Source organism: Rhododendron vialii, chromosome 7a (genome assembly GCF_030253575.1).
Source record: "Rhododendron vialii isolate Sample 1 chromosome 7a, ASM3025357v1".
Taxonomy (NCBI): Eukaryota; Viridiplantae; Streptophyta; class Magnoliopsida; order Ericales; family Ericaceae; genus Rhododendron; species Rhododendron vialii.
The window spans coordinates 13829040-13854449 of NC_080563.1; the positions used below are offsets into that span (position 1 = coordinate 13829040).

At 37.2% G+C, this 25410-nt stretch overlaps 3 protein-coding genes across 5 annotated transcripts; all 3 read left to right on the forward strand.

The window, feature by feature from the left end:
• The first annotated feature begins 4370 nt into the window (after nt 1–4370).
• LOC131332675 (uncharacterized) lies at nt 4371–5138 on the forward strand. Its single transcript, XM_058366973.1, has one exon. It carries the CDS (start codon nt 4371–4373, stop codon nt 5136–5138), a length of 768 nt encoding a protein of 255 aa, XP_058222956.1.
• On the forward strand, nt 5138–6884 carry LOC131332676 (uncharacterized). Its single transcript, XM_058366974.1, has 3 exons — nt 5138–5300; nt 5554–6486; nt 6529–6884. Exons 1-3 carry the CDS (start codon nt 5138–5140, stop codon nt 6882–6884), a joined length of 1452 nt encoding a protein of 483 aa, XP_058222957.1.
• Nucleotides 6885–10942: 4058 nt separating this feature from the next.
• On the forward strand, nt 10943–24786 carry LOC131332085 (uncharacterized). Of its 3 annotated transcripts, XM_058366144.1 has the most exons (5): nt 15844–16167; nt 18934–19027; nt 22240–22329; nt 24003–24082; nt 24162–24786. In XM_058366144.1, the coding sequence occupies exons 2-5, from the start codon at nt 19013–19015 to the stop codon at nt 24439–24441; spliced, it is 465 nt and encodes a 154-aa protein (XP_058222127.1). In that variant the 5' UTR covers nt 15844–16167; nt 18934–19012; the 3' UTR covers nt 24442–24786. The 3 variants fall into 3 exon arrangements, with proteins under 3 accessions (XP_058222128.1, XP_058222127.1, XP_058222129.1); XM_058366145.1 differs by lacking the exons at nt 15844–16167; nt 18934–19027 and adding an exon at nt 10943–11168; XM_058366146.1 differs by lacking the exons at nt 15844–16167; nt 18934–19027 and adding an exon at nt 21746–21792.
• Nucleotides 24787–25410: the final 624 nt, after the last annotated feature.

A 25410-nucleotide genomic window follows, 5' to 3' on the forward strand; every position in this document is an offset into this window, starting at 1 on the left:
ATTACAATCAAAAGCTAATTTTTTTAATAAAGGCAAAAAAAATTTGGCTTATTTTTTTCTTTATTTAAAAAATTGGGTTTTAATCGTAATTTTTTACTTTTTAGATTTCTCTCATCACGACAAAGCAATAATCCTTAAAAAATTAACAAAAAACTAACCAATGTGAATTCAAAAAATAAGAAGAAGAAAAAAAAGCAAATGGCTTTTAAGCCATACAAGAAGTCTACCGCTCCACCCACCGCTCACCTAAGTGGCGGTGGGTCCCACCAATTTTCTTAAAAAAAATGCAGCAGAAAAGAGAGAAAGAAACGAGTGCTGTTAATCACCCCTTCGGTGTCAGAGTCCCCTAGACTCGGGCCCCTCCCTTCCCTTTCCCCTTTTACCACCCTCCCCCCCCCCCCCCCCCTCCCTCCTCTCTCGTTTTTTTTTTGTTATATAAAATTTTAAATGCTAATAACTTTTTTTTCACGTATATTATTAATAAATTTTATATTTTTTTTATCTACTCAACAAACCTATCAAACAAGTCTAATATTGAATATGAAATAATGTGTTTAAATCAATTTTTTTTTGGGCCCAATATATTATCTCTTTGTTTTTATTTTTTTGTCCTTCATTTTTTTTTAAACTTCTATATTTAAGTTTTTTAAGTAAATTATGTATGTTGAATCTACTAAAATTTACTTTATATTTATCTAAACAGTCAATAATGCAAACTGAAATCAAACTTTATTTAATTATAATTGAGTATATAGAAACAATACATGAACATAAACATATACACAAATTTAGTCAATATTTCTGCCAAATTGTGGTTGTCGTCCCAGCGGATCTATTTCCATTACTTCGTACCACAATTGAAGACGTGCTTCATTAGGATGAGTCCATCCGCGTGCTTCGACTGATGGATTTTGCCTCCACCATATGATGATGGGTGGTACAAGATAACGAGGGTATAGGAAAACTTGCACGAAGTGATTGCCATTAACATGGCCAATAGCTATATTTTTGCGCTCTGTGAATGGAACTGGATGAGAGCTCAACGGCAAGTAAGTAAGACAACTTGAAGCAATCCTATCAAATGTATACAGTACAACGTTGTACGTTGATGCGATGAAAAGTCCAAATGGTATAGAATCCATCCAATGATCCTCTGGTGCCGATGGCTGGAAGCAACGAAGTCTTAGTAACACCTGGTATACATAATCACGTTCTGGATAAAGCTGATCGTACATGATCCAATTTTGTTTAATCTCTTGGAAAAGGTCCCTGTAACACCCCGAATTTTGGGAACGTTAAATGGATAATTTCATTGAAATTTAAATGGAGTCTGGCTCAATATTACAGCATGATTATCAAAAGAGTACTTTTATTCAACAAAAGGAGGGGTAAACTAGGGTTCCTATCTACTGCTTCGCATCTTCTTCCATTTTGGCCAGCTACTCGGCTCCAAAAGCTTCCGAGGTGTAGAGTTCACCCTGTTCGTCTATAAGATCTGACACATTATACTAGTGTCGCCACTAATATAATATGTCAGGGTCACCAAAAGGTAACACCGTGAGCTACAAAAGCTCAATAGAGTAACCTATACCAACTAACCCTTAACTTACGAACAAACGATCACAAGTTCAATGATTTCCACATAGTTCATACATATTTGACAAAATAGTTAATAATGACACTTCCGCATTCATTATTCAACTAACGTTGGTGTTCATGATTTTTTGAGTTTCTCCTACGCGACTCCTCGTAGACCGTGTCACTAGTTTCACCTTTCATTAACCAAATCAACATTTCCAAAACCGTTATTTTAACACACCCAACCTCGGTTCCGCCGTTCTGGTCTTCCGAGTATCCTCACAATGGTTCTACCGCACCGGGTTTCTATTGGCACACTTTGCATTGGCTCCTCTCCTCAGATAACCAAACCACACACCCAACCTCAATTATGTCGTTCCGGTCTCCCGAGTATCCTCACAATAGTTTCGCCGCACCGGGTTTCCATTGGCACACAAAACACACACCACACAATGGGTTACCACGTCCGGCCACATTGTGGTTTCCAAAACATTTCACCTTTCCAAAACTCGTCTTTTCATTAACCACACCCTAGGTGTCATGTTTCTAACTTTCTTGATTTTCGTGTCACGTTTTCATGCAACGACTCCGCAGTAAGACTTTTCACATATGAAATCATAAATCATTTATTGTAATCTTGAAACTAAACTAGCAAGATCATCCAACTCTATATTACTGAGCATGCTCAAATCACAACTTAAAGCATAACGCCACGTGTACGGACGCCTTTAGAGTGAAAATCACTTATGCTTTACAATAAGACAAGTAATACAAATAATTCATAATACATGCTCATAACCATCTAAAGATCAAAATATGAATACTTCTATCAACGATAAAGTCTTATCCTTTGAAAAACCGTTCTTTCTTCCTTTGTGGGAAATTCAAAACAACACATGTTTACTAGAGTAAAAGTTGATTATTCCAATAAGTTCATACTTCCATTAGCGAGAATAAGTTTACAAATTTTCATGCGTTTCAAACTTATAGGGGATAGATAACCTTATATACGGAAATTCTACTTATACTTCCAATATACGGTTCTACGTTATACTTGGAGTTGGTGGACAAAGAGACTCTACCTTTCTTCTTGGCGGTAGTGGCGACTACGGAGAGAATGTGTAATTTGGACAGAGTAACTTCCTACGGTTGGCTTCCGGTAGCTTCGAAAGAGAAAAGGTTCTCTCGAAACTACTTTGTGACTAAAACTACTCAACTTTATGGATCGAATGGTGGTTTTAGGATAAGTTTCTTGAAGAACTTAGGAAGAACTCCAAGAACAAGGAAAAACTAAGCAAGAAGAAGTAAAAACACAAGCTTTCTTAGAGAGAGAAGTTGGAGGATGAAGGTATGAGTTGAATGCTTAGACAAGGGTCCTATTTATAGCAAAATTTGGCCCTCTCTCCCTCCTTCATGGCCGGACTCCCTCTCTCTCTCTTTCTCTCTCTCTCTCTCTCTACCATGGATTTGCTCCATGGTCATGTCAAATCATGCTTGAAAGCCTTCCATGACTTGTCTTGTCCAATCCTTTTAGGTTTAATGCTATAAACTAACTAGGATCTTAGGCTTTCTAGGTGAATCTAGGTGATTATAGCCTAGGTCTAGGATGATTAAAGGCTAGGATTCTATGCTAGAATTTGACTAGAAATGGGTTGGCAAATCATAAATAGGCTTAAGGCTAAAGGTACCTTGTGGAAGTGAACAAAACACATGCACACACTCCACCTCTCACTCTCAGCCTCTCTCTCTCCCTCCCTCCCCCCCCCCCCCCCTCGCCGCTCTCTCTCAGGGCCGGCCTTGGGCCTAGGCCCACCAGGCGGTGGCCTAGGGCCCCCCCAAAAAGGCCCAAAATTGGGGCCCCTCACCATTATAAGTTAGTATACTAGATTAGGAGTCTTTAGGCCCAAAATTTGTACCCAAAGTTACCTTAACTGAGTGAGGCCCCATTTTAAAACAAGGCCCAAAAGATTTTTTCGGCCCAATTCTGAAATTCCTGAGACAAATCTTAAAAGGAAAAAAAGAAAACAAAAAAACAAAATAGAACCACCCAACGTCGTCTTTCTCTGCCTCTGGTCTCAGACTCTCATAGCAAGAATTGAAATTTGAAAACGCCAAGTTACCCAACCCAACGTCGGCGGCTCAGCTTCTCCTCTCACCTTCTCTAGTCTCTCTCTGTCTCTCAGTCTCACCCACAAATTTCATCTCCTACATTCCTACTTGTAACCCTAACCCAACAAAGCCCCAAAATACTTTTAGCTCCTACCCTTGATTCTTGAAGAGGTAAAAACGTGAATACAATAATCAGTTTTCGCGGCAACTCGGCAAGAAATCAATCGACCAGACTACCAGGTATGGGCTTTGGGCATTTGTTTATGCTTTTGTCTTTTGCAAGTATTATTTATTTATGGATTTGGGAAATTGAAAACTATTTGTTTAATTGCTGGAAAATAGGGTTAAGGGCCTTAAGGCCATCTGATTCAGCCGTGTGATTTGCTTTGAAATAGGGTTGTGCTCTTGTTTTTTATTCCTTTAGAATAAAGCCATCAGCCGATTTAGCAATCAGCCTATTCGAAAATAGGGTTGTGCTCTTGTTTCTTATTCCTTTAGAATAAAATATGTTGGAATGTGGTGGTGCATATAGAATAAAATAGGCATATAGGAGAGTTCATTGATAACCTAACATTGTATATATCTTAGTCTAATAAAATTTGCTTTAATCGATCAGTAGAACAAGAGAAAGTGTGTTACATGATTAATACCCTTCTTCTTTTTTCCTTTTACCCCAGCTTATCATGAAGCTTAAAATATGTTACCCGTCTGGATATGAAAAGAGAAAAAAGAAGCAAAGAGTCGAAAGTTTACTCAAATCTCAAACAGGGGCTATTGATAAATTCGTTACGGCCAGTAAACCGATAGAACATTCGGTTGAAGACTTGGAAAATAAAGAAGATGAAGGTTTGGAGAATAATGAAAATGAAAATTTGGTGAATGAAGAAGTTGAAAGTTTGGTGAATAACGAAAACGAAAACTTGGTGAATGAAGAAGGAAATGGGAATTTAGGGAGTGGAGAAGCCAATCAAGATGAGGAGATGAATGTCGAATATGAACCTTTGAATATTGATGATCCGAGTAATTTGAAAAATATTGATCAAAATTTACGAGATTTATTAGTAGAGAGAGGTCCTGTGAGAAGAGATTGTGACGTCAACTTCCCTAAGGACGCTAATGCCAGGCATTTCTCCTCCATTCATTACATTCGGCATTTAACAAATGGAGAAAAACTTGATAGGAAATGGCTAATATACTCGGAGGTTTTGGATAGAGTTTTTTTCTTTTGTTGTAAGTTGTTTAAGCAAGAAGGAAATAAGACTCAATTAGCTACTGAAGGATTTAAAGATTGGAAAAATATTGGTGAGAGACTTAAAGGCCATGAAAGTAGTAACGAGCACATTACTTGCATGAGCAAATGGATTGAGCTAGAGAAAAGATTGGGGAAGAATCAAACAATAGATAAGAGTGCACAAGACCAAGTTAGCAAAGAAAGAGACGAGTATTATTGATGATAATTGCTATTGTGAAATTCCTTGCGAAGAATAATTTGCCTTTTCATGGAAGCCATGAGAAGATTTATGAAGAGAGCAATGGAGTTTTTTTAAGCACAGTTGAAATGATTGCCGAGTTTGAACCAACAATGCAAGAGCACTTGCGGCAGATAGAAAAGGGTGAGATTCATTACCATTATTTGAGTCACAAAATTCAAAATGAATGGATACAATTGTTGGCCGGGGAAGTCAAAACTGCAATTGTGTCAAAAATCAAACAAGCGAAATATTTTTCAGTCATACTTGATTGTACTCCGGATATAAGCCATCAAGAACAAATGTCTCTTGTTTTGTGATGTGTGGATGTTTCAACAAGTCCAATTATGGTAAAAGAGTTTTTTTTTGGAATTTTTGAAGGTGGATGATACAACAGGAATGGGACTTTTTGGTGAACTTCAAGAAGCGTTAGTTAGCCTTGAACTTGATATTGGTGATTTAAGAGGACAAGGATACGACAATGGTTCTAACATGAAAGGAAAAAACAAAGGCGTTCAAACAAGAGTACTTGAGCTTAATCCTAGAGCATTCTATACGCCATGTGGTTGTCATAATCTCAACCTTGTGCTTTGTGATATGGCCAACTCTTCCTCTAAAGCAAAAACTTTCTTTGGTGTGGTACAACGGATATATGTTTTGTTTGCATCTTCCGTTCAACGATGGGCTATTTTGAAAGATAATGTGGAAGGTTTCACAGTTAAGCAATTGTCACAAACGCGTTGGGAAAGTCGCATTGAAAGTGTCAAACCACTAAGGTACCATGCTCCACAAATAAGAGATGCTTTAGTTATCTTGGCAAATACTACCACAGAGGCGTTGGCAAAGAGTGAAGCTAAATCCCTAGTTACTCATGAACTTGAGAATTTTGAGTTCTTGTTTTGCATTGCTATTTGGTACAATTTGTTGTTTGTTGTTAACTCTGTTAGCAAGCTCCTTCAAAGTGAAGATATGGATATAGATGTTGCTGTAAAGCAATTGAAAGGACTTATTACCTATTTTGAAAGGTATAGAGAAAATGGTTTCGTGGAGGCAATGGTTGAAGCTAAAGAAATGGCAAGTGAAATGAAAATTGAACCTTCATTTGTTGAAAAATGCATTATTTGCAGAAAGAAACAATTTGACGAGGATATTAGTGAAGAAGTGACCCAATCGGTTGAAGAATCCTTCAGAGTTAATTACTTCTTGTATATTGTTGACAAAGATCTTTCGTCACTCAAGAATAGGTTTGAGCAATTCAAAGTATATGAGGCAAACTTTGGTTTTTTGTTTAACTTGAAAAAGACCAGCGATGAATTTGTGAAGACTTGCTGTGAGAACCTTGAAAGATTTTGAAAACATGGTGGGGTTTCAGATATTGATGGAAAAGAGTTATCTTTGGAGCTGAAAGTCTTGAAAGATGGATTGCCAAAGGAAGTCAACAAACCAATTGAAGTGCTCAATCATTTGAAGACTATGGACAATTGTTTTCCGAATTCATGGATTGCTTATAGAATACTTTTGACTATTCCGGTTACAGTTGCATCGGGGGAAAGAAACTTTTCAAAGTTGAAACTAATCAAGAATTATCTTCGATCAACCATGTCACAAGAAAGGTTGAATGGGTTAGCCATGCTATCCATTGAAAATGATTTCACAGCAAAACTAGACTATGGAAGCTTAATTGATTTATTTGCCTCTAAAAATGCAAGAAGAGCAATGTTCAAGTGATAGTTATTAGTTATTGTACTGTAATTTTTGTGACATGGCCATATAAGTATTTGCAAGTCTTAGATTTGGGATAATTTGTATTTTTTGAAAATATTTCATTTGTAGATGTGAAGGGCCCCAAATTGATTGATCGCCTAGGGCCCCGTAAAACTCAGGGCCGGGCCTGCTCTCTCTCTCTCTCTCTCTCTCTCTCTCTCTCTCTAGTACTATCATATATGTACATCTAGAAAAATCTAGGAAAGTAAGTCTAGGAGGGAAATTAGGTTCAAGGCTATTCTTCCTAGGCTTGCATGCATGGCATGATTAAGGTTGCTTCTTTTGGAAGCTAAATGATGACTACCTTTGGTATGGCTTGTCTTGTCAAGTCAATACATTCATTGGCAATTTCTAATGTCTATTGTCCAATGGATAAAAATTTTCCTATCAATTATTATCCAATAGATAAAAGAATAATGATGAGAAGTAAGGTCTTGATGTGACTAGACATGGTTAGGTCCAAGTAGGCTTATAAGGCTAAGGTAGGTCATGATTAAAGGTTAAGCTTTTAAAGGTAATCTTATGGACCAATGGCTAATAGTTTCCTAGAAAGTAAGTCTATGGTCAAGTAGTCATGATTAAAGTAGGTTATGAGTGCTACTTTTGGAATATCATGATTACTATCTTTGTCCAATGGTTTTTAAATGCTAGGGAAATGTAACTAAGTTAATTGGTACTTAGATTTGCCTAACTAAATGATTGGAAACAAAACCTATTACACAAAGCGTAAGAATTTTTCTAACAATTATCGTTCAATGGGTAAAGAGAAAAGATACACTAGAAAGATGCAATGATGAAGAATAAAGTCAAGAATTGACTAATCATGAAAGTGCAATGATTACATCCTTGGTTCAAAAGGTTTAATTAGGGTTTGGATGGGTTCATGCTTATCCTCCGAAACCTCGCCTTCAAATAAGGTTGAGAAAAACCCCAAGTGTAGGGCTAGATCGTCGGTAGCATAATAAATCGGTAAGACCGGGATCGTACCACAGGGAATTCGAATATAACTTAATCGGATTGTAGGTTTTATAAGGTGGTTTGTGGCGTTTAAGACGGCCAACTTGGTTTTGCTTTGAATGGTGGAAAGGCTAAAGCAACATATTAGAAAAGAGCTTTATAAATTAAAAGAGGCAAGTCTAGGGATCGTCTAACCCTTGACTAAGGCCGTTACCGGCTCTCAATATAACTCAAGCAAGAGTCACGACCGCGTGCTCACGCCCGGAAGATTTGGCTTTAACGATTATGTTTAAAGAAAGATATGATTAAGCGGAGCTAAGCAAACCTATTTTTGCTAATGTATCTAATACGTAGGAGGCCACGAGCCCTCAATATGCCGCTTGCCAAGACCGCTTGACTAAACGACATATTAAGAAGTTAACACCCCTCGCTTAGACCAAAATGGCTAGGTTTAGTTCAATTCCGAAAACCATGATTTTAAGCTCGAGGGTTCGAGAACCAAATAACCACCTAAGTCATTGGGAAAGATTACCCCAAGACTTAACCAAACAACTACTCAATCATAGCTAAAGCACAAAAGAAAGTATAAAAACGAGACATGATATTTAACCGACGGAAACGAAAATAAACTTGAGATTAAGAAAGATCTAGTTCGTAGCTATAATATTAACACACGACAAAACAATAAACGAGAAAGACTTACTTGAGTTCTCAAGGAAATTAACTAAGAAAGCTTAAAAAGACATTAATGGAGTAAATCTTAAGAAAATAATGTGTTAGCTAATAAAGAGAGAGAGGTCCTATTTATACAAAAAGACTCTCTCTCTCCTCCAAATTATCCAGAAACACACCAAAAGTAGAAAGTTGTCACTTATGGATAGTTAAAAGTTGTCAAAAAGTAAGTCGGTAAGCCTCTCATATCGATACTCCAAAGCCGTTTCGATACGGTTCTGTCTTGCTCTGAAACCCAGGATTCCCTGTAGACGACCCGTATCGATACACACAAAATCGTATCGATACGGAGAACAGCGTATCGATACGATGAAAGCTGGACTTCTCTCTGTTTTAATGAAGTATCGATACTCCGATAACCATATCGATACGCTGAAGCTTCCCCTGTATCCTGGCCTCAGCTTTAGCAGGCAGCCCCCAGCAGCTTCACAGCTCCTTAGCATCTTATTTTCATTCTCTAAAGTTAAGTAAAGACTACATTTTAAACATTTCTTTTACCTTTTCTTTACTTTAATTTATTTAATGAAAATAAGAAAGTACCCTCCATTTGGAAACAATGGCATTACCAGAATTTCAAGATTCCAATTAAATCAAAATGTCAACCCCCCACTTTTAGTACAAAACAAAAAACTGCACATTTTTCTCAAGAGAAAATGACTCAAAACATGACCTTGCACTTTAAATAAAACCTTGCAACTTTGTAGTTACTCATAGAAAAATTCAAGGATCAATTACCGCCATTTTTTATCTCGAAAATCAAAACTTTTTTAGAAAGTCATTTTTCCATACTTAGACAGATTTTAAGGGGCCTACAGGGTCTTAGTCATTTTTCCATACCAAGTATCTACAATATTGGATGCTCATTAGTTCACAAGGCTCAAAGACAGTCAAAAAGGTCCATCTATGGTTAGAAGAATGTAACTAGGTAATTTGGTAGTTAAGTTTCTCTAACTAATCGGTTGGAAGCTAATTCTACTTGCCAAGTAGGATTTCTAGCCGAGAAATGTAATTTAAAGATTTTATTTAACTCGTTAGGAAAATATACAAGTGTTTTTTTAAGCATCATTGTCTTTAGAAAATGACTAAATTGTTCGATGCGAAAAGATAAAATTTTATAAGTCTCAAATCTAATTATGACGGATTATTAGAAATTAAAAAGAAATTTTAAAAGCAAATTCAAGTAATTAAAATAAAATTCAAATATTTAACAAAAATTTTATTTACCGAAAATCAGAGTCGTTACAGTCCCGTCGTACTTGAGCCCATTCACGTTCCGGTGGCAGTTTGTACAATCCTCCCCTTTCACAAATAAGAATGCATTTCGGCATCTTGTTACCCTTTATACTAGCAGATTTACTTATGACAATCACAAAACCATTTTTCTTACCAACTCTCTGCACCCAATCTAACATGACAGCTCTAGTTTCAAATATCTATAACAAAAAAAATGAATACGTATAAGCACAACACTATGCAGCCTACTCTCAAAAAAAGTACCAAATATGTACAATAACAACAGTAATAACTAACCTGGTCAGTCGTAAATTTGGTTGTATAATCACACCTAACGTAGGAGCTGCTCTCCCCACAAGGAACATCATTCACAACATCGTTCCCAACTGACCAACTATCCGAAAATGAACAATTGTACTGATTCATAATGTTCTTCTATGAATTACAAAAATGAAATGAAAGTTAAGGAAATTGTTGAGGATGTGGTGAATGAGAGTAAGTGTGAAGTAGTTATATATATTGAAAATTGAAGATTAGAAGAAAATCTAATTGGGTGGCTAAAATTGAAGATAAAAAGAAAATCTGATTGGGTGGTTAAAATTGAAGGTAAGAGGATAAAATGGAAATCTAAATGAGTGGTTATAATTGAAGATAAGAGGAATGAGTAGTTATAATTGAAGATAAGAGGATAGAAAGGAAATTTGAATGAGTGGCTATAATTGAAGATAAAAGGATAAAAAGAAAATTAGAATGAGTGGTTATGAATAAAAGTAAAGGGAATAATAAATACAATGTGCTAAAATTATTAAACTACCACAAAAATATAATTTTTCCGTTTTACATTATTTTACCATCAATATTAAGCTCGTTTTATAGGTTTCGTTGAGTAGATTTCAAAAGTATAAAATTTATTTTTAAAAAAACGTGAAAAAAATTATTATCATTTAAAATTTTACAATAAAAAAGAAAGAGAGAGAAAGAGAGTGCAGTGTAAGAGAGAGAGAGAGAGAGAGCACATGGGGGTAAAAGGGGGAAGGAGGGGGCCCGTGTCGAGGGGTCTGACAATTAGTAATATCCAAAGAAACGAGTTCTTCGCTACGGATCAAAAAAGAAGAAGAGTTATTCGCTTCTTGTGGTTTGGGGGGAGAGAGAGAGGAGGAGGAGGAGGATCCAGTACGCGTGCCACCCCATCACCACCGACGACCATCACCACCGCTGCCGACCACCATCACCACCACTAGCTCCACCTTTGGCGACCACCTCCACTCCGCAAAAAATTGTCACTGTCAAATCGCAACACACCACCGTCCAAGCTCCACCGCCAAGGTCTTTTCTCTTCCCCCCCCCCCCCCCCCCCTTCTCTCTCTCTCTCTCTCTCTCTCTCTCTCTGAACTTGTCGGTGAGCTCTAGATTCTCCATCTTGGTGGTGGCTAGAACTTGTTCAAACCCCCAAAAAATTAGGGTTCAAAAAATCGGATTTTTTTTAGAAATCACGATTATTAGTAGGTGTAGGAATGCATGCCATTAGCCAATAAACTCAAAATTTATGCATGAACTTGTGAATTGTGTTCTGTCAATGACTTCAAGAGATGCATTCAAGGGATAAATTAAGAAGCTCAAGGCTGTGAAGTTGTAACTTTTTGAGGGTTTCAGATGGATTCTTTTTTGATTGGGTTTGTGGGTGGTTTTGGGGGTTGGTGCAAATCATGGTGTGCGGTTTCAGTAGAGTAGAGTTTGTGTGTGTGTGTGTGATTTCAGTAGAGTTGAGTTTGTGTGTGTGTATGCTCATCAGTGTGAGTTTTGGGTCTTTTGTTTGTCTTTCAATGTTGATGTTTGAGTTGATTTCTTTTGTTGTTGAGTTGATTAAGACAACTATTTATCGCAACAATTGTCCTTTTGACACTACAACAAAATACACAATTTCCGACTAAACTTTCCCAACTAAAAAATGTTTAGTCGGAAAATATAAGCCATTCACCAACCAAAGAATTTTTAGTCGATAAAATAGAAAATCAATTCCGACTAAACTAAATTTAGTCGGTAATTTTCATTTTTTCCGACTAAATTTCAATTTAGTCGTCGAATATCATTTTTTCGAATTTAATAAAATAGAAAATTAATTCCGACTAAAATAAATTTAGTCGGTAATTGGCTTGTTTGCCGACTAAACTTAAATTTAGTCGTGAAATATCATTTTTTGAACTTAATAAAATAGAAAATTAATTCCGACTAAAATAAATTTAGTCGGTAATTTTCTTATTTGCTGACTAAATTTAAATTTAGTAGTAAAATATGATTTTTTTGAATTTAAAAAAATAGAAAAATAATTCCGACTAAACTAATTTGGTCGGGATTTATACATATTTGCCGACTAATAATGGTTTTAGTTGGGAATATATGCATTTTTCACAATTTTAAAAAGTAAATAAGTGAAATAAATTTTCCGACTAATTAATTTGGTCGGTATTAATATATTTTTGCCGACTAATAATAGGTTTAGTCGGGGAAAATAAATTTTTTTACGGATTTTAAAAATCAATAAACAAAATATATTTCCAGACTACTTAGTTTGGTCGGCATTTATATATTTTTGCCGACGAAAAACAATTTTAGTCTTGGAAAGTCAATTTTTCCCCCTTTTTAAAACTTTCAAGAATGGAAATATTTGTTTGAACTACATTGATCACGATGCAACTTTCCCGATCAAAACCATTCATTTTTTTTGTCCTTCTTAATCATAAGTTTTTTGTAAAATTTTGTCTTGATCAAGTTAAAGTAGCCCCTTTATCGGCACACAAATTCTTAAATTAAAAAAAAATTCTTATCCGATCAAGTGTCTACCCATATGGGATTAACTTCATATTTGATACAAATGATCTTATTCGTATTACGTCAAAGATAGATGATTTCAATTGCCAAGAAAGATCTCAAGCGGGACTCATTTAGTGCATTATAACACTTAAACGTCTCCAAACGCACTAAATAGCTTTCAATCATGTGGTCGCTAATATCGAATGATCCTCGATTTTGGTGACAATACTACAATCGGTAAGATGTAAAATCCTAACGATTCAGATCAAGCATTATAAAAAATAACACGACAGTTACCTTTGCTATCTATATTTTTGATTTACTTGATAATCAACTAAACCTTATGTTGTATTTATTGTTATAGTAACCACATGAGTGCATGACAATCAAGACCGTTGATTTTTTTGCACTTCTTGAATTGTTTATTCTAAAAAATTTGCAACTTGGTCAGATTTAGAAACCTCTTTATCGAGACATGAACTCATTAGAAAAATAGGATTTTCCTTTCGATCAATTGTCTAACGAAAAGTTATCAACTATAATCTCAGTAAGAAAGATACAACCATAGTTTTGAATACCGTTTCGGACAGGGTACCGGTTTTCCTACTGGTACGGTACGTATCGGAACCGGTCAGGTACCGGGTACCGTTTCGGATTTACCACAACTACAATATATATAATAATTATATGTAATTATAATTCAAAAAAATCTCTCATATCATACAATTCATCATGAAATATCTCTACTAGAGATTCTCTAGTCCCACATTACTTAGTTACAAAACTCTTTTTCACTTTAAATGACTTTGCACACTAGTGAACTTGTGAATGAGAACCCAATAAGAGGTCTCGCGCGCTCGAGAAAATGTGCCGTGGCCGAAGGCAATTTGGAAAAACTGATTCGGAAACCAATTAATCGGGTGCGCGTCACAGGTTATTCGTGCGCAAGGGGGGTGCAAATCCAGGATCTAAGCCTCGCGCACGTAAAAAAAAAAAAACTCTGCAAAATTTCGGCTGGTATCCCGGTACCAGCCGGTATTGAGACCGGAAACGAAATTGGGGGGTTAGGGTACCGGTTCTTCGTCAAAACGGTACGTACCGGCCGGTACGGAACGGTATCCGTAACTATGGATACAACACATAAAAAATTAAAGATATATTTTTTGATCGCGCAAAAAGACCTCAAGCGTGGCTCGGGTGGTGTGCTATAAGACTTTAGTCTTTTAAGATAACATAATAATAACGGAATGAAAACAAAAGCAACATAACAGAAAGGGAAAAAAAAAACAAAAAAATTAGGCATTGCTAATGGTCAAGGTGAGTCCGGTGACTCGAACCCACGTGGTTTGCATTGGGGCCTCAATGCTTTACCACCATACCCAAGCATGAGTTTGTGTCTGCTTGTTCACAAATATCATATATATAACCTCTAAGTTTATATAAGTAAAATTTTATATAAGTAAACTTTTAATGTCCGATTAAGTATGTAAGGATGAGCAATTTACTTCATTCTTGGCATGAATGATCTAAGCTCTCCAACGTAAAAGTTAGACGGTTCTGATTTTGAAAAAATAACTCAGACGGTCATCAAATGGTGCATTATAGGGCTTTAATGCCTTTGGAATAGAGGTGTCAAATGGGTCGGGTCGGCACGGGCACGACACGTTTGAAGGCGGCAGGGCACAGGTACGGTTCTAGCCAGGCACGGCACGAGCACGGGTATGAGCACAGAAGTAGGACGGGCATGGCACGACACAACACAATTTTAGTCGGGCAAGGCACGACACAACATGGTGTTGGTTCTCGTCGGGCACGGCACAAGACATGGAAAAACCAAAAAAAATATGTTATTAAATAAACAAGGGATTTTAGATTAAAGTTTACGTTATTTCTATGTATTTTTTTGATAATCCAATAATTTATTAATCATTTCCTTTTATTTAAGTAAAATAAGCTTTTAAAATATTTTATATGATTAAGAAATTTTGAATCAAAATTCAAACATGATAAATTGATAATATACCAATTACTACACATATACTAATATACATTCCGTTTTATCTAATAAATATTTTTATAAAAAATACATAGAAAAATAAATAAGAAAAAAACTAATTTAAAAAAAATGGTTTAAAAAAAAATAATCTCTATGGCGTTCAAATCCAAGTCCTTGGGAACTTGACAGTTGACACACAAACCATCAATGCTAAAAAAAATTTTGTGCTTATAATTAGAACAAGGAAAATATATATTATATAATTATATTCTATAAAAACGGGCCTCTTGTACGCTAGCTACACAATTGCGACACAAGTATGACAATCCATACTGTTCATTTTGTTGTTCTTAGTGTTTTAATTACTCTCGCAAATTTTCGGGTTTATCGGGTTTTGGAAGCCCTTTCATTGAGACGTAGATTTATTAATAGAATTTTTTTTTATGTGCGATCAAGTATATAACAATAACCAATGTACTTCATTTTTTTCACGAATGATATAATCACTCCCACATAAAAGGTAGACGGTTTCGATTTTCAAAAAACAACTCGAGCGGCCCTCAAGTGGTGCAATATAGGATTTTAACGCGTTTAGAAGTACCAAATGTGTTCTGATCACGTGGTTTCCGACGTCCAATTATCGCCTATTTAGGGGAGAATGATAAATTTCACAAGATCTTAAATCGTAACGGTTTAGATTGAATATTTGAAAAAATGAGTCTGTAGTTACCTTTCAAATTTATGCATCCAACTTATCTAAGTCTAAACCAATGTATTCCGCTATAGTCCAATGTACGCTAGCCACACGATTGTGACACAAGTATGACAATCCATACCGTTCATTTTGTTATTCTTGGTGTTTTAATTACTTTCAAAAAATTTCGGGTCTATCGGGTTTTGGAAGCCTTTTCATCGGGATGTAGATTCATTTATTGGAAATTTTTTGTTATGTGCGATCAGTATATAACGATAACCAACTTACTTTATTTTTTGAAAGAATGATATAATCACTCCCACATAAAAAGGTAAACGGTTCCGATTTTCAAAAAACAGTTCGGACGGCCCTCGAGTGATGCATTTTAGGACTCTACGAGAATTTTTCTTTATTGAGTGTATATGCATTATCGTGCGACTGTCCCACATGATCAGGCACGGCAACAGTATAAATAGAAGGAGAACAACTCCAGCAGCCCTTTTTCTCTCACTCTCATCTGACTCTCTCTCTCACTCTCACCGTCTCTCCCTCTCAACGCTTGAGGCTCTCTCTCTCTCTCTCTCTCTCTGTCAACGTCTTTCTCTCTCCCTCTTAACTCTCAAACAGTGAAGCCGTAGTCGGTGACCACTGACCGGTGGTGACTGCCTTTGCCGTTTCCGTTTCCATTTCCGGCGGTGAGTCGGTGATCGTTCAACGACTGCTATTTCCATTCCGTTGCTGCTGCCGTTCAGCAACTCAAACGACTCAAACCCTAGATCTACAACTGTCTCTCTTCGTTTCCGGTGACACACAACTCTCAAACGGTGAGTATTTACAACCTTGGCCCGTTTTCATTCACGATCGTCGGCTTTGTCCCGTTTTACTGCAAGTACTTGTGGTTTTGATGTGAAAACATGTTAATTCATGCTACTATTTTCGTTTTCCTGTTTGTTGACCACATGTTAATTCCTTCTTGCTACTGCCAATTGCAACCGAGGCTATTGCTTGTTGACAGTAAACTGTTTTAGAGGTGGGTAATAATTTTTAAGTACAATTTGTATTTTGTATGTTTAGTAATGTCTGTGTTAGGTTTTGGTATTCTTTTTCTTTTCCTAAGACTAATCATACAGGAGAAATCGAAAAATTGTAGTACGAGGTTACACTCTGTTTATGCGTGTTAGGGTTACGAAATGGTTTTTCTAGAAATGGGTACTAATTTTGAACATTCAACTATTTGGGACTTAAAAAACCAACAGCCAGAGTTACACACTGTTTTTTAGGTTGGAGTTGAAACAGATTACTATACTAAATAGACAGGAAAATTAAAAAATTAGGTAAGAACTAAGAAGCATACCTCTTTTATTTTTTGGGTTGAGGCAAATTTTTTTTAGAACAACACTTTAAGCATCGAAAAAGGGCTTCAAATTGGAGTAGTTACTTTTAGCTTAGCCATTATTTTGGCCAATGGCCATTGAGAGAAAGAGAAGAGTATCAGAGAAAGATTGGGAAAACCCATTAATCGAATTGGGGAGAGAGAGAGAATTGCACTCGTTTCCCCACTCTAAGCCAACTCCCCACCGAGGCAGCCAACTCCCACTTTGCCACACGCACACTCTCTCTCCCTCACACATACGCTCACTCTCTCTCCCTCACACATACTCAAAACCCCCCACGATCCCCTCCCACCAGAAAATCTCTCTCTCTCCCTCTCTGTCTCTCTCTCTCTTTCTCTGTCTCTCTCTCTCTCTCTCTCTCTCTCAACCCCCACGTTCCCCTCCCACCAGAAATCTTCTCCTTTTGACCAATTAAAAAAGTAAAAATTCTAGAAATTCAGGATTAGGAGTTTGGAGCCTTTTCAAGGCTCACTGCATTTCCTTACTATATTGATTGATGCTCGGATCTGCCGAAAGGGAATGCATAGCGCATTGGATGGAAAGAAGGCACCTCATTAACAGAAAAATGGGTTTGTTACTTCTCTCAACTGATGGAAATTGATATGGGTTTTGTAGCTAGACCTTGTTGTAGTTGAAATTATACTGCTTTAAATTGGTGAAGTACTGAAGTTGAATTATAATGTTTGGAATTGCAATTTGTTTAGTTTGTTTTCACTTTTGAAATGCAATGGTTAAATGCTTTTTCCTCCAGTCCTTCTGGTAGGAAACTCCTATTTGATCTGAATTCTGGTTGTTCACTTGTTCTGTAATTGGTTCATCATTGCAATGTACTTGTCCTGTTTTGTCTTCTGTTATGATATGACTAGACACAAGCTTTGGAATTTCATAGCAAATTAATAATAAAAAAAGTGCATGTTATACAGTAAATCACATAGGATCAATAAATAAAGCTATTAGGTTCTCACACCTCATCATGTGTTTGTTTCATCCCCTTCATCTTGTAGCCTGACTCATTTTCTGCAACTTATACCTTGATAATTCTTCTCATGGCCTGCTCATTAAAGTTTACTCATTTCACTCCTAAACTCTTCTAATGGCCTGCTTAGAAACGAATGGCCTGCTTAGACACATTAGGAGTGAAATGAAACTATGTGTAGTGAAACGAATGGCCTGCTTAGACTTTGATTAAATAGACTTACTTTTATGGGATTGAGTTCTCATGGGATTGATTGACACATTGGGTTACGTTATTGACTAACGATTAGTTTGTTGATGAAATAGAAAGTGAGAAGTGTAACGGTTGCTATGTATATACGTATATTGAAACAAGGATACGTGAGAACTTGTGAAATATAAGGGACATGTACTGTTGGTGCATTGATATGAGAGAAAATGACTTGACGTTGATGTTATCTGATACATAGAGAAAAATAAATAGTTTTTCCTCGTTATGTGTTGTATCCATAGGTGGGTTTGGTAAGCGAGTTTTTTTTCTTGGTGTGAGAATTAGAGAAATGTTGGATAATGGAATTGCTTATTTAATGAGTGACATGGCGGATAATTGGATGGTAATAAGAAAGCCATGGATCCGCTGAAAGGTGTGATGCCGGAAATGGGACGCACGGGGTCCCTAATGCCCGAAAGTGCACAAGAAAGCCACGGATACACTGTAAGGTGTGATGCTGGAATGAAAATGGGATGGCACGGGGTCCCTAATGCCCGGAAGTGCACAGGAAAGCCACGGATCCACCGTAAGGTGTGATGCCGGAATGAATGTGGGATGCACGGGGTTCCTAATGCCTGGAAATGAAATCAAAGCACGTAACAAAACAGAAACGAAGAATCTTGTTATTGTTTAGTATCATATTAAAATGGGAATGTGAGTATTGATACTTTGCTTTAAAATGTGGAATTTAGACAGAACGAAGCATTCATGTGAGAAACTATGAACATTTAACTTGAGTTGATGTCTTGGATAGTTTGAGGTGTCGATGCTTGCTTTCTTCTTTTCTTATAGACTTCCTAAATTATAGTGGTTTGATGTATTGAGATTGGTGTAGAAATTTGTTGGCATGGAGACATGCTTGATGCCATAGATTTGATAATCGCTATTGTGGAAGAATTAAATTGGAATTGCAGTTTAAACTTATAATGATAAATTGGAGATTTGATTGAACGGTATGCATGTGCGTGTAGGTGGATAACTCATATGTGTTGACGACGAGACGAAGCAAAAAAAGAAGAAGAAAGAATTAAAGGGGATACGAGGGAGGACATGGTAAAACTTAACGTAAGTTTGAAAGAATTAAATTGTATGGATGTGTGAGTTCTTTGAGGACACAATGAGGTTTTGTCTGAAATGTTCTTGTGCACATTATATTTCACCTCTTTATGTGTAACTTGTTGACTTAGATGCGAGTGTGGCCAACAAAGTGGGGTACGAAAGGGGAACAGGTAGACTAGAGTATTCGGGGTTGTCTTTATGTCACCAAAATGAAAATGTGATAATATGTTCTGAGTTTGGTAATGACCTATGAAGCACCGACAGCTCTAGAGGGCGAGGTATCGCAGTGTCGGACACGGGGACACATGGACATCGCGTGGACACGCCACGTGGCGTGTCCCATAATTTAATTTGAATTTTTCACGGCGACACCGCGGGGACACGGCTGGGGCCAAACTGCAATTTTTTTTAAATTTTGGGGGCCAAACTGCAATTTTTTTTAAATTTTGGGGGCCAAACTGTAATTTTTGAAAAATTTGGGGGTCAAACTGTAATTTTTTTTAAAAATTTGGGGCCAAATTGTAATATTTTTAAAATTTTTGGGTGCCAAACTATAATTAATTAATTATTTATATATATAAATAAATAAATAAATATATACGTGGCGTGTCCCCCGCCGTGTCCGTGTCCCCATTTTTTTAGAATTCCCGTGTCCCGGTGTCGGTTTCGGTGTCCGTGTCGGTGTCCGTGCATCATAGGTAATGACAATCTAAGTTTACTCAAGATAGAAGTGGGTGCGTGCACGCTTGTAGGTGAGAGTGTTGGTGTGAGCGAAGAAGAATTCCAGGTTTATTTATTTATTTATTTTTCTAAAGGATTGCGTTGTAAGTTCTACTTTCAGTTAAAGCATTTTATTTTGCCCTTACTAAAAATATTTTCGCGGCACTCGTTCTCCTATAAGCACATAAAGTTAGTTAGAGATTTTCCTACTAAGCTAGTATAGCTCAACCTTTCATTTTCAGGTACGGACGAGAGGCAATAGCAAGGAGTGCTTGGCATAGGGTCAGACATTCGTTGAAAGTTAGGTTGAAGGGAAGTTACCTTAGCATCATAGTAAAATACTTTTTTTATTTTTTGGAAGGTGTATCTATAATTAAAATATGAAAGTTTTGGGCTGGAGTCCCCTGTATTGCAATATCTTGAACTGGTTATGTTTCAGTGAAATGAGTTTGGAAAACCTTTTGATGGAGTTATGTATAATATTGTGAGGATTTATTTATGACAAGTTATTAATAATTATGTTCAAATTTGAGGGCGTGACACGAAATCCTAACAAACCGCACTGAATTGCCATGCCCAAATCTCACCGATTAAGATCCTCCTTCCAAGGGGAACCACAGACCCAACTTGAAGGATAGAATATATCTCCTTCCCTGAGCAGAGCTCCTAGTACATAGCAGTTATTCACCCATTTTCAAGTCCCATATGCGGGCAACTAAACATCATCACAGCAGCTACAAATCTTCTTTTTCAAATATGGGGGCAGACTCATTTTAACAAGAATCTGAGATTTGGGGATCTTAAAAATAGAGCAAACTCATTTTAACAAGAATTGAAGCAATCTAAGAAGTAATTGAAAATATGGACAGTGACAACTTTTTGCAGGGTGGAGGTGGTTGCTGTTGGTGGTGGTGGTCACTGGTGGTGATGGGGTGGCATGCATACTGGGTCCTCCTCCTCCTCCTCTCTCTGTGAACCAGAAGAAGTGTTGTTTTTGTTTTGGGGGAACTCGTTCACAGCCTTTTCTGCCTCCTTTTTTTCTATTTAAAATTGGTGGGACCCACCGCCACGTAGGCCAGCGGTGGGTGGAGCCACTGGAGTGGTAGACTTATGCGGCAGGGGTAGACTTATTGATTTGCAAAATAAACAGAAAGGTTGCGGTTTCAATAATGTCACAGACACATCTCTTCACCTCTTATTATGGCAAAAAAAAAAAAATTGAGATCAAAAGCTCGGTGTTGTGAGAGAGGTCATACTCCCCTGCACCAACGCCATCCCCACCATCAAGATCTCTCTCTCTCTCTCGTCATGGATTTCCCTAGAACTTTTTTTTTAATCTGCTCCTCGAACTTGTTCAAACCACAAAAATTAGGGTTTCATGTTGAAGTTAAATTGGTTTTTTGTCTTTTTTTTTTCAGTAATTTTTTTTTTGGGTTTTTGTCTTTTGCTATGCTTGTTATTTGCAATTCTGTTCCTTTATCATATATATAATTCTCTGTAAGTATCATTGCTGAATTGTTCCACTACAACCCATTGCTCTATTCCCAAAGTCCTCACCTTTGATTTCTCAGGTGACCCAAGTCCAATGCCCGGAAAAGAAATGACAACCAATTCAATTGTAGTCACAATTGAGAACCCTTTAGTAGAAATAGATTATTCCAATTCCAATACCAATTGATCATGATTTCCTGATAAGCAAAAAGCCTCAAGGCACGCCACGTAGGCAGTTGTGGCTGGGGTGTGGTGGAGAGGTGTGCATGTAACATTATTGGCATGGTTTCTTGTTAAATCACTTATTTGGATTTAGCATTTTGGTGAGAAATGAAAGGGAGAGTACAAAAAAGAAATTTTTTGAATGACTGTTCCCCTTTCTCACCCAATCTCACCGAAAGGGGTGAGATTTAATGATAAAGGGCTCCCCTTTCGTATCTAAGCCTTTCTCACCGTCCAATTCCACCGCTCTGTTTCGGCATTCTAGTTCTTAGTTCCCATAAATCCAAAGTCACTGACTGAAATCCTTCCATCTCCACCAGCGATTCCATCACGGATCGGTATCTCTCCAGCTCTTCGTTTTGATTTGCTTTTGTTTCCCCAAAATACTGGGGTCTGGCTATTGTTTTGTATGGCTATACGTATGGATTGCCAAGCTGTTGGTTTGATCAAGCTTGCCAATAAAACCCACCGGCAACTTTGATCTTTTATCGCCTACAGTTCTTGTAATTCCTTTTGAACTTGCACTTTCGTTCATTCTCAGTATCTTATATGTGTAGTTTTTTTTTGCTTGTTCAGGTACTAAGAAGGTTATCTAACTGTCAGCACAAAATTGGTTTCAGTTTTATGTTGGCATAAATTTATAGAAACCTACTTATTGAAAAAAAATTATTAGAAACCTGTTTTGAGCTTTGGACAATGCACACATGCTTGAAATAGTTGAAAGTTTGTAACCTTTATGTGGAGTTTATTCTGTGGATTTGATTGTTTTCTATCTTGATCTTAAGGCTGGCAAAGAAGTTGCAATGAGCACGGAGGAGTCAGCCAAAAAACCTTCTCGTCCTCAACTAGTGAAGTTAGACAAGGCACTCAAATTGGTAACTACTTTTGCTGGCTTACACCATTAGAAAAATACTTTTAACGGTTGTAGCACAAGTGTCAATTATGTCTATGCAGGAACATATGATTTGGTTTTGGGTTCCCCTATTTTTGAAGTCGGGGTCACGCTAAGAAATTAAACTGATTTCGATTTTTGATTCCGATACCTCTCTCAATTGCTTCGTTTGGTGTATTCCAAGTTGAACAATTTGTTTCATCTTTCCCATCTATACTACGACTATGTAAAGGGAGGACATCATTTTGGCGTTCATTTCTTTTTTAAGTTGCTTCACACATGGAAACTCATTCAATTTTCTTTACGTTCCTCTACTTCTATTAACTGCTTCATTTCGTGAATGTAAAAATGTATCACGTTTTAACGTCTTCCTTTATTCACTATTGCTTGGTGGCGGACACAAGATTTGTGGTTAGTGGAGACTTGAATCACATGTCTTCTTGCATGGATAACAATATTTTCATCCTTATATATTGCTACTTTCTAGGTTTGGGAGAGAGACGAGATTGTGTGTGTGCGGCCCTGTGTAAATTTGCTTGAGTGACCAAAAAATGGTTGATTACTTAATAGTTTGGGACTTTTTGACATACATAGGAGTTTTAGGGAATTTTTCCACCCAAGGAACTTGCAGGGTTAATCCCATGGAATTTTTCTAAACTAACCAGAAAGATTAGTATAACTAGTAATATTTGGAGTTGCGCAGGGGCCGGAGCACCCGCCCCTACCCCTGTTGTCAACTCTCCCTCCCTGTAATTACACTAATATATAAATGGAGAACATCAATTTGGTGTTACTCTGTTCTTTTAATTTCATCATAGCAGGAAAAGTTTCAGTTTCTGATTCATCAACCTTTCTCAACCATCTCAATTTTCATTACCTAATGTGGTTTTCAAGCAATGCTAACCAACATCCTAAGTTCAACACTGGTCGGAGATACCAACCTCCATTCTAATGCAGAGAGTCCAATGAATGCAGGCATGAGTAGTATTGTGATCCATACCAACAAAATCCCTGAACAGCTTTGCAACAAGCTTACAGCCCCTTCTTCCTTCAACTTCTGGAATCTTCACAAAATAGTCCCTCTCTTCCTTCATTGCTATCCTAAAAGTGCAACACCACCCCCCCCGATCACTCCTCTCAACATCCACTATGGAGTGACCCCCCCTCTGTACGTTAGCATACTTGCCTCCTTGCCATCTTCCACATGCCTCCTCCAGAAATTGGTAAGAGTCATCTTCGTTCAAGGCCCAATGCTACGCCTCTCCGTGAAACCCTCTTCCACTCCCCAAAAGCAAACCAAAATGAAGCTCATGTTTTGTATCTTGCTTGCAAGGGACACTTATTTCTTATCTTGTTGAAATGTACTGATACTTTGTGCTTGTTAATTTGTGAGGACCGGATCTGTGACGTTTCCAACCATCTTCCTTTCATTGGAACACTAATCTGCATCCTCTATAATTGGCTCTTCATGACTTTCTTAAATTTTATTATTTTGCTTCCAGTAATTGTGATTGGTTCGATGAAGAGTGTTTTCTAGTTATTTTTTAGTTGCAGAAGATGCCATAATTGTTTTGCCATCACTTTCCATTTTCTTGTGCTGAATCCTGGTGTACTACAGATTTTGTTCTGCTCAACTATAAACTTGCTTATATGCAGGCTGAAAACTGGGTTAATAGTATGACTAAATCTACGGAAGAAGAATCGGGTGAAGTTGAATTGGAGGGTCGACCTCTTAGGTCAGTACAACTGTTTACATGGCTAAAATTATCAAATTAATAAAGAAGTTTGTTTAATTTCTACGAGCATTTGGTACAGGCTTGGATTAGGTGCTACAGTTCCACGGCAGTCCAGGGTTGGAGTCGTTGGACCGTTAAATGACCCTGTTGATAGGAGATTGCATGCTAAATTAGAAGCTGGAAAGAGGAAAGCTTCCCAGAGAATGGAGGAGGAATCCAGTCCATCTGTAAGAGGTGGGCACAATGTTAAAGACGATGAAGACTACGACGATGATTTGGATAGCCGAACAAATTTATTCGCCAAGAAGAGAGTGATGCCCTTGACCTCATCTTTACAAGAAAAGAAGAAGCAAAAGTGATTTGTTCCGGCCAACACTTGGTTACATGGCGCTCCGAGTATTTGCGATGGTAGGATTTTAAGCTGTGGCTAGGTTTTGTTATGATATCACAATAAATACTGTCAATTTGTTTAATTATAGCAAATGCAATGTTGCTTCAATGCTGGACTAACTTTTTTTTTACTATGACAGTGAGACTGACAATAGTAGATTTAGCTATAAGAGCTAAACCTAGTGCCAAATTTGGCACCAAGTATAGCCATTGCTAAAATATTGCAGGCCAAATAGCATACCATTGGAACACCAGTTTTTGAACTTGTTGCTAGTTTTTAACTATAGCAACCTAAACAGCTTGCCATTGGAGAATCTTTTAGTTTCCTTATATTTGTTTGAGAACTCAGCACCCATACAATTGGGAATATCCTAGTTCTTATGTCATCAAACACTATTTCAGGGAGAAATGCCGTAAAAAGAATGCCTTTTTCGTGGTTTTTGTTTTTTTTTTGCTCAATATTCTCAGTTGCATGTATTGTGAGCTGTAGACGTGTTGTATCATTTTTCTTTCTTTTGCAATTTTGGTGCTTTTCATTGAGCTCCCACCTATTACCTATCAGTTATACTATGTGAAAACTAAGAGGGCAACATTATAATTGCAAAAATGCTACTTGCACAACCGTTGTGTTGGTAGTGTGTGTAATTCTGACTGTCCAGGACGGTCTAGATTTAAAAAAAACTCTTCCATAGATAAGTTTAACTTTTATGAGGAAGAGTTTAAGCGAATCCTGATCATTCATTACAGCCATGGATGGTTAGAGATTGGTTGTGTGTTGTGTTTTACACAACCGTTGTGTGTGTAGCACTTTTGTTACAATTGTCCAAAGCCTGATTTTTCGGAATTTTTTTTTTTTGGTTATGTTTTTTGAGAAATAAAGCATGACTTTTGTGTGCCCTTTGTGGAGGTAAAGGTCTTAAATCAAAACTTGTTGGTTG

Excerpts from the sequence above, each read along its gene's own strand:
- LOC131332675 (XM_058366973.1), top strand. The coding sequence starts at position 4,371 with ATGAAGCTTAAAATATGTTACCCGTCTGGATATGAAAAGAGAAAAAAG.
- LOC131332676 (XM_058366974.1), top strand. The coding sequence starts at position 5,138 with ATGATAATTGCTATTGTGAAATTCCTTGCGAAGAATAATTTGCCTTTT. Across the intron at positions 5,301-5,553 it reads CTTGCGGCAGATAGAAAAGG|GAATGGGACTTTTTGGTGAA; the intron begins GTGAGATTCATT and ends ATGATACAACAG. Across the intron at positions 6,487-6,528 it reads TGAATTTGTGAAGACTTGCT|ATATTGATGGAAAAGAGTTA; the intron begins GTGAGAACCTTG and ends GTGGGGTTTCAG.
- LOC131332085 (XM_058366144.1), top strand. Across the intron at positions 22,330-24,002 it reads TAGACAAGGCACTCAAATTG|GCTGAAAACTGGGTTAATAG; the intron begins GTAACTACTTTT and ends GCTTATATGCAG. Across the intron at positions 24,083-24,161 it reads TTGGAGGGTCGACCTCTTAG|GCTTGGATTAGGTGCTACAG; the intron begins GTCAGTACAACT and ends CATTTGGTACAG.